This window comes from Ctenocephalides felis, unplaced genomic scaffold, assembly GCF_003426905.1.
Source record: "Ctenocephalides felis isolate EL2017-DRISC unplaced genomic scaffold, ASM342690v1 CF-g0.4_SCAFFOLD_01604, whole genome shotgun sequence".
Lineage (NCBI taxonomy): Eukaryota > Metazoa > Arthropoda > Insecta > Siphonaptera > Pulicidae > Ctenocephalides > Ctenocephalides felis.
The window spans coordinates 46,990,348-46,999,872 of NW_020537758.1; the positions used below are offsets into that span (position 1 = coordinate 46,990,348).

The following is a 9,525-nucleotide window of genomic DNA, read 5'->3' on the forward strand; positions in this document are numbered from 1 at the left end:
AGAATATAAATCACTATACACTCAATTTATATTTGTTGTAATTATAGAGTATATGGATGACAAACATATATTAATTCGTATTATATTGTTCTATCATATGTTAAAATATGTATCAAAAAGCACAATTTAAATTTTTGTATGTATCTATAAAAATGGTTAATTCGATTTATTTTAATAAAATTAGATGGTAAATTTTTCAAGTCACTAAACTTTTATAATTTCAATGTGTCGATTGATCAACAGCACACTTTTTAATTCTATTTTCATTTTATTTTAATCTCACATAATTAATTCAAATGTAATAGTAAAACCAATTCAATTATAAATGTCAAAAAAATCTATTTGTATTTTTTATTAATTTTATTATAAACAACTGTAATTACTCGATTGAAATTATTCGAATTTTTTTCAAATTAGTTACATGTTGTACCTATTGTATATTTATAAATTTCACCGTTATTAAAATATTCATAAAACTTCACTGTTATAATTTTATCCTAGACACATTATTGGCGCGCTACTTCTTGCACTTAACAATAGAATACTTGGCGCGCGTCCTTCCAAGTATCCATGTCTGTGTCCATGACCATTCGGCCTTCCACTTCAAAACGCAACTGGTAAAGTCTTGAAGTTGAAGAACGATGGTGTTTTGTTCATCCTTGCACTATTCTATACCACGAGAGGGGATACGAGTTATAAAACAAATTTCAATGAAAAAAAAAACAGTTATGCAATGTGTTTTGACAAAAGAGACGCATCGATGTGTGGATAGTATCTTGCGCAGTTTCTTTCCGGAATTTGCTCAAGGTTTATAATAGACTAATAAAATGTTTGCAAAAATTTTTCAGCGATTTTGCATTCTAAATAATTATTGAACTTATTTTTCAATTACGTCAAAATAAAAATTATTATATAAATAATCAAGCAATCTTTAGCATATCCTTCAATGAATTATATTTTGCTTGATAATAATCAAACTTCACTTTAAAACCAGTGGGGTGCATAGCATCAAGCCTTAAGGCAAATTGCTGGAACTTCCCGTACCATCTTGGTACGGAACCCAAAAAAATTACACAAAATGTGTACACATTATTAAAATTTTTATAAAATATCTGATAATTTGATGTACATATGTCCAATAAACATTTTTGGCCGCCAAATGACATTTTTTAAACTTAATTTTATTGAGAGTCCATAACCGCTGGACCTGCCATCCCACTTTAATCAATTCTTCATCTTTTCAATACAAGTAAAATGTTTTTTGAATTATTAAAATCGGACGCTCCGTTCTCTTAAAAACTGATATACCGTTTTTGGCACTTTTTTCCACGTATCTTCGGAACGGCTAGACCCGCCATCGCCAAAAACTAATCAGCACGTCTCATTATCAATACGAATCGAATGTTTTTTAAATTATTCAAATCGTTTATTCCATACTGTCGAAAATGTCGAGGACATTTGTTTGTACCATATACGTCAATTTTAAAATTAAAAATCTTGGTACGGAACCCAAAAAAATTTACGCAAGATGTGTACACATTATTAAAATCTATATGAAATATCTGATAATTTGATGTGCATATGTCCAATAAACATTTTTGACCGCCAAATGACATTTTTTTAACTTATTTTTATTGACAGTCAATAACCACTGGACCTGCCTTCCCAAAAATTTAATCAGTTCTTCATCTTGTCAATACGTAAATAAAATGTTTTTTAAATTATTAAAATCGGACGCTCCGTTCTCTTAAAAACTGAGTTAGCATTTTTGCACTTTTTGTCCCGTATCTACGGAACGGCTACACCTGCCTTCGCCAAAAACTACTCAGCACGTCTTCTTATCAATACGAATCGAATGTTTTCTGAATTATTCAAATCGGTTGATTGGTGTTCCCAAAATCGTCGACGAAAATTTATATCCGCACACACAGGCATACATCCATTTTTTTAGGGAATTCCAAAATGTTCAGAAACCTTTGAAACGTAAAAATATATAAAAATTTTCATTTCCGATTTTTTTTGCGATTACTATAACTTACCCTACTGGAAGTTAATAAAAATAAATATATAAATAAATCAAGCAATCTTTAGCAATATCCTTCAATGAATTATATTTCGCTTGATAATAATCAAACTGAAATATCTAAGAATAAGAAAAAAATGCATCAAATCTACATATGATATTATATTTAAAGTTTTATAAATATAGAAAAATATTTCATATATTAACAATGAACGAACTACAAAAAACTACAAAATTAGCCTTCTTATTTTTGCAATGAGCAAAATTCATATTATACCAAACAATGCTCTTAAAATATGCAAAGAATTATCTTAATATTATAATAATTTTATATGTATAACAAACTACTTCATAGTATTGATGAAACAAAAAACAGAACCAAATGAGGCAATAAAGAAGAAAAGTATTTTTTAATTATTTTTGGGATCGGGAGTCAAACGCATGTATTTCTTTCCGGAAGGCACGTTGTACATAGACATGCCTTTAGGAAACAGACTTGGGATATCCTCTTGTTTGACGGTGGGTAGGATCATACATTCCTGACCAGCCTTTTAATAAAAAGATATATTAAATAATTAGAAATAAACTGTTTACTTAATATTTAATTATTAGTCAAAAAGAAATAATTACCTTCCAATCTGCCGGTGTGGCGACTAAATTTTGGTCAGTCAATTGCAAAGAATCTATCACACGTAAAATTTCACTAATGGAATAAAAAGAATTATATTACATAACTTAAATTTTCATGCATTTGATTATAAATCATAATTAAAAGAGTTCTGATTGATGTGGAAACAATAAAAAAAGTCATAATGTTATTGATTCGTTCTAATATCCAATGATTACTGTAATTCATTGGTCTATTTTCTTATAAGCCTGGCTATATCATGGTATTATTATCAAACAGTAATAGTAATTTTTATTTTAATTTAGTTAAATAAAGGATTACGTCTCTTATTTAAATTTTTATAAAGACAATTTTATATTAAACTTATTATAAAATTTAAGAATATATATAAAACATATCTGACTATACTTACTACTAATAATATTTTTATATAACTATATATAATTCATTTGAAAGTTTTCAAAATTTGGCTTGTACTTTTTGTATCACATCTCAAGCTACAATTTAATATCTTGATCTATTTATACATTTATCATCCTTATTTTTAATTATTCGTAGATCAAAAGGAATTACTATACCAATATGCATCAATCTTTTCCACATATTCCTTTTGATACAAACTACGTTTCTAAATTTAGTAACAACAAATTTATCATATTTGATAACTTTTTTATCGCTGTTATAACTCCTCATGCTACTTATTATTATACAATGGTTTGATAACTTTTTATAGTCAGAAATTCGATAAGACATCCACGCATTGCACCACGCATATTCTACATGCAGAATCATCAAGTCAGATGATGAATATAAATTAAAGATATAAATAATATAAATTAAAGATTTATATTATGATTTTGTTTATGACGAACAATTTGGAAAAGTTGTTAAAAAAAATCATTATTAGTTTAAATAGAAATATATGCAATAATTCTTGAAGTTCTAAATTTGGCAGTAAATAATTCAAAGAGTCACTGACAAATGCCTCAGGACCCAAATAGTATAATATAATCATATATAAAATAGATATATATTAGTTAAATTTTTAACAATTTTTTTTTGTTACTCACTCAAAATTTCTGCCAGTAGTTGCCGGATAAAGAATAGATAGTCTCAACTTCTTGTTGGGATCCACGATGAAAACAGCTCTGGCGGTCATCGGCATTCCATCCTTATCCTTCTCGTCCGGGTCAATCATACGAAGTTTTACTGCTAATTCGCGGGAACTATCATCGATGATTGGGTATGGGAATGTCTTGGTCATTTCGCCTAGCCGAAAAAAAATCGAAAAATTAAGGGGCATTAAATATGTGGAAAACTACAGTAATTATTAATTTCTTGTAGGGTAAGTTCAGTAATCGCAAAAAAATCGAAAATGAAAATGTTTATATATCTTTACATTTCAAAGGTTTTTGAACATTTTGGCATACCTTAGAAAAAATAGATGTATGTGTGTGTGTGCGAATACAAATTTTGTCGACGATTTCGGAAACACAAATCAACCGATTCGAATAATTCAAAAAACATTCGATTCGTATTGATAAGGTGACGTACTGATTAGTTTTTAGCGAAGGCAGGTCTAGCCGTTCCAAAGATACGAGGCAAAAAGTGCCAAAAACGGTAACTCAGTTTTCAAGAGAACGGAGCGTCCGATTTTAATAATTCAAAAAACATTTTACTTGCATTGACAACATGAACTGATTAAATTTTTAGAAAGGCAGGTCCAGCGGCTACGGAACCTCAATAAAAATAGAGATTTTAATAATGTGTACACATTTCGTGTAATTTTTTTTGGGTTTCGTGTCAAGATTTTTAATTACGGTGCAGGAAGTTCCAGCTATTTGCCTCAAGGCACAATGCCATGCACCCCACTAGTTCTACTTAAACTTAACCATTTCCAATTAAAGAAATATTTAAGAAAATAAAAAAATAGGTGTTTTTCATCCAATATTTATTGGTGTAAGGATATTCACTATTTTTAAAAAAATAATATTATTGACAAAAATAATAACGGAAAAAGCTTGTAAGTGTAAGATTACTGTGTTAAGTTCAAACATTGACCAAGATATCTATAAAAGGTTAAGGCGTTTTGAACGTAGGAGTAGGTGACAAGACAAGTGTTACATTTTATCGGTAAAACATGTTTATTGAGTGCATAAAAATAACTGTAGACCATATAAGATAAAACAAACAATTATATGTATTATATTTTATAACGCATTAATTGGCAATAAATAGCTTGGCCAAATGCCAAAAATATTGAATGCTGAATATCATATGAAGCACATGTGTACAACATATAGCTTATAAAGTAAGCATGCATGCATATATAATATTATATGTCTTTAATAATAATAATAATAAATTTATCTTTCATTATTTATAAATTTTTCTGTCTTTACTATTGTTGTAAACATACTGAGCTTGCATAATAAATAAAATATTGATCAAAATCATTATTGATCATTCAATAAATAAAACAACTCTAATTAATCACCGTGGAAAGACGCAACAGAAATATTCAAATAACTCAATTTGTTATATTTTAAATCATATTACTCACCTGCATAGCTCAAAATATCTTTGGACCATTCCAGATGAGAAGCTACTGTATCGCAAGACAAGGCAATTACCTTGACATTGCGTTTCTCAAATTCTGGCATCAGTTTTACAACCCTGGCTAATTCGGTGGTGCAAACCGGGGTAAAATCGGCCGGGTGAGAAAATAATATTCCCCATCTGAAAAAAGGAAAGTGAATTAAAAATTAAATTCAAATATACTTTAAAACTATAATTATACTACTACAATTATTATAAAATGTTAAAACATTCATTACAAGAATCTATTTATAATTTATAAACATAAACGGATTAATCCACAAATTACATACGAATTTCCCAGCCAATCATGAAAATCAATCTCTCCTACAGTCGTATTAGCTTTAAAATTTGGGAATTTGTAACCCAAATTAACTTCATCCCTCTCACTACGAACAAAAATCAAAAAACTAGCAAATAAGCACAAACCCACTTTAAATTTCCGAACATGGTGTATGTGGTGTATTTCAATTAATAACTGTCACATAACTGAACAAATGAATCGCCTTTTATACTCTCAGACATGGAATTTATTTTTGTTAAAATTTATAAATATTTAAAAATTTAATACAACTAGAAGTTATTATTACTTGAAACACAATTGAACCAGGCGCAATGTTGCAAATAAAAATGTTATCCTCATATGACATGGTATGTAAATAATAAACTCGCATTGTTAGACGGACAATGGTTTTATTGATACAGAAAAATTATTATTTCATTATATCGCAAGTCAATTGAAAAACAATAAATATTAATAGCCGAAAGTTCCATTGTAAATTGTGTTACATAATAGATTGGAGTTGGCAATGTAATAGATACGAAGCACATATTTTTACAGAGAAGTTATATTATTTTTTTGGAAAAACCGATGCAAAATATAGCAACTCTAAATATATTTTAAATAATCGTCATCTTAACTTATTTGTTTATTTGACATCCTGGTGTATGTAAGTTTTATAAAATCGAGTCATTCATAGTTTTTACATGTTCTTAGTATTGACTGACTCTCTTCGATATTTTTGAAAATTTCAAGTAATTCCATTAATGGATTTTAGGCAATATAGCATATGTTAATTGCATATCTTCCTCTTTTATTATATGCAGTTTTAAATCTTATTCAATTTAAACTAGTTGAATTCTTATTCTCACATCTAAGCTTAATACTTAATATATGTTTTATGTCGAATTTTGTCCTTTGCACAGAACAAGCAAATTGTACATTTTGTGGTTGTTCACTATGCAAAATATTAGGTTGTCAAATATCTCCCGCTTTTTTGCTCTTGGTTACATACAAAAAGGCGGAAGGGAGATATTTGACAACCTAATAATAAATAATACATAATAACTAATATTTAATGACATAACTTATTATAAAAATTAAAGCTAGATGGACATTAATTTCATTTCTAATTTCAACTCAGATAAAATTAAAAGCACTATATTCAAAATTGTCATCAATCTCCACAAGATGCATAGCCCGTAGTTTTTCAAAAAATGATAAACCCAAAGAGGAAAAAAAAGAAGAAAAAAAAGAAAAACCCAAAGAAAAAAAGAAAGATAGTTGTAATGATGAATGTAAGAAAAAACCTAAGAAGCCCAAACTTTTAAAACAAGTAGTGCCTGTATTAGAAGAAACGATGAAATTATTTTTGATTTCTTCGAGGCCTCTGTTGACGCAAGAGGAGTTCATGCAATCATGTAAAATAGCTCAGGAGTTTTTATGCCCAAACGGAGAAGGAGCAAAGTTACAGGTAAGAAGAACCTTAATTACTAAAAATAATGGAACTGCTAAAATGTTTTTTTTACTTCATGATCATTCATGAACACAATAATAGCAATTTTGAAAATCGTAAATCAAAATTAATTATTGCTTAAATCAGTTAGATTATAATATTTGAATAATCGTGTTTGAATGAACTAATAAAATATGTTTTAATAAAATTATAAAAATTCAAATTTATATTAATAGGCTGGAATTTGCAAAAGAGCGGAGGAAAAAACTAATTGGCTGACTGAATGGTGGTTGAACGCGGCCTATTTGGAAAATAGGGCTGCTCTTCCTATCAATTCGAGTCCGTGTATGGTATACCCATCAGTAAAATTCAAATGCAAAGAAGAAAAAATCAATTATATTGCCAGAATGATACGAGGAGCGCTAGAAATGAAACAGATAATAGACAAGTATAATACTATTTTACTAAAAATTTTACTTAACCATTAATAAATATATTAATTTTAGAGGAAAACTTCCACAGGAAAACGTGGTAAGTACAATCTGGATATGTCTCAATATGGTAAAGTTTTCGGAACGTGCAGAATACCAGGATGTAAAAAGGATTCACTGCAGTTCCATTGTGACAGTGAACATATTGTAGTTATATATAAAAACAACGTAAGTGTAATTAAGACGTAACAAATGTAAATCAAACTTATCATATGCCAAAATTAACAACTTCAACCAGTCCAACAGAAGTACAAATACTTGAAGCTATATAATTAGGAATTTGTGTTTGATTTCAGTTCTTTAGGATGCCAGTATTCGATAAATGTGGTATTGACATGTTGAACGAGGATCAAATCACCTGCCAATTAAACTTGATAATGCAAATGGATACTCCGGGGGATCCCGTGGGCATATTAACTACAGACAATCGTGATAATTGGGGCAGAGGGTTTGAAGTACTCATGAAAGGTAAACCTAGTACAGCAACCACGATAACTTGAACAAAGGCATTGAAAGTTTCATACATATATTCCAAAAAGTAACTTTAGTCCGTTGCGAGTCTTATATTATATGCACCAAAGATTTGTAAAAATATAAAAATAATTCTGTATTGTCTTCAGTTTTTGAAAATATCCGAAGCAGAAATAAAAAAAAACATTTAAACAAAATTCTAGAAATAGTTTTTTTTTTTTCTAAAATAATAGATAACAAATAAAAAATAGTTTTTTTGTTATTGTCGCTGATCACATTTTTCGATATATGACAGAGGATCACAACAAGAAAGTATTTGAAATAATCGAAACATCTTTTATTCATCATGTGTATCGATGGACCCATGCCTAAAGGGGATTCACTTAACCAGCGGTCAATTGCTGCAAAGCAATTATTGCATGGTGGTGGAAGCAAATACAATTCTGGAAATAGATGGATGGATAAAACCATACAGGTAATACAACAATATTGTTAGCATTATTTTAGTAATGTAAAAATCAATTAGAAGTAACTCAAATCAATTTTGATGTCCATTATGAGCGATTCAAAAAATATTTTCCACTATATCGGGTTTAAGCCACATTCGTCCACCCATCAGGAAATTTCTAAAATTATATTACTAATGTTGCAAATTATTACGCATCATGGCAGTAGTATAAAACCTCTATTTATAGTTTGTAGTTGGAGAAGAGGGTCAAAATGGTATGATTTACGAACATGCACCATGTGAAGGAGGCCCTGTAGCCACGATAAGCGATTATGTGATAGCATATATTCAGAAAAACGTCAAAGCAAAACCATGCTGCCATTATGACAAAGCATGTCATATAGTATTCAGTATCGGATCGGATGTTCAAGCTTTAATATCAACGGCCAAAACAAATTTAGATTGTGCAGTACAAGGTATTCAAGTTCATGGTTGCCAGTTCAAGCAGTTTGGAACCGATTTTATTAAAAAAAATAATCTCAGCCCAGACGCTTTTGTACAGTCGGCATTCCAATTGGCATTTTACAGGTAATAAGGAGCAGTCCTATAATTCCTAAATTATTGCAAATAACGTAACATTAGGCAATCATCCAGGAAGATCGTAATGCGATCAGAGTTTTCAAAGACATTCTATTCTAAATTATTAGTACAACGTATACTTCTACAAATATTGAACAATGCAAGCCAAAACTAGATCACTAAACGAGATAACAACATATGCAAATATTTTTATTTCAGAATACACAATAAGCCTGGAGCTACTTATGAATCTGCAGCGCTACGGATTTTCGAAGATGCTCGCACAGAGAATATCAGAGGATGTTCAGCGGAGTCAGTAAAAATGGCCAGAACTTTGCTCAATAGACGCTCGTGCTTAGAAGATCAAATGAAAGTTTTAACAGAATCTATTAAAGCACACAGAGCTTTCACATTGAAAGTAAATTGTAACTTGAGTTAAAATAATGCCTATTAGTTCTAAGCATCTGATAATCCTCAATCTAAGGCCACCTTAGAAATTGAAGCATAGTTGCTCCAATTGCATATATGATTTAATTTTGCTTCGTGCAAAC

The 9,525-nt window shown here is 29.5% G+C and overlaps 1 protein-coding gene and 1 pseudogene across 1 annotated transcript; one reads left to right on the forward strand and one right to left on the reverse strand.

Annotated features, from left to right (window-relative positions):
• Positions 1–2,267: 2,267 nt before the first annotated feature.
• On the reverse strand, positions 2,268–5,632 carry LOC113373239 (peroxiredoxin-6-like). Its single transcript, XM_026613541.1, has 5 exons — positions 5,543–5,632; positions 5,215–5,390; positions 3,722–3,920; positions 2,654–2,726; positions 2,268–2,571 (listed from the first exon to the last, which is right to left on the reverse strand). Exons 2-5 carry the CDS (start codon positions 5,312–5,314, stop codon positions 2,434–2,436), a joined length of 510 nt encoding a protein of 169 aa, XP_026469326.1. The 5' UTR covers positions 5,315–5,390; positions 5,543–5,632; the 3' UTR covers positions 2,268–2,433.
• Positions 5,633–5,879: 247 nt separating this feature from the next.
• Positions 5,880–9,413, forward strand: LOC113373870 (annotated as a pseudogene).
• Positions 9,414–9,525: the final 112 nt, after the last annotated feature.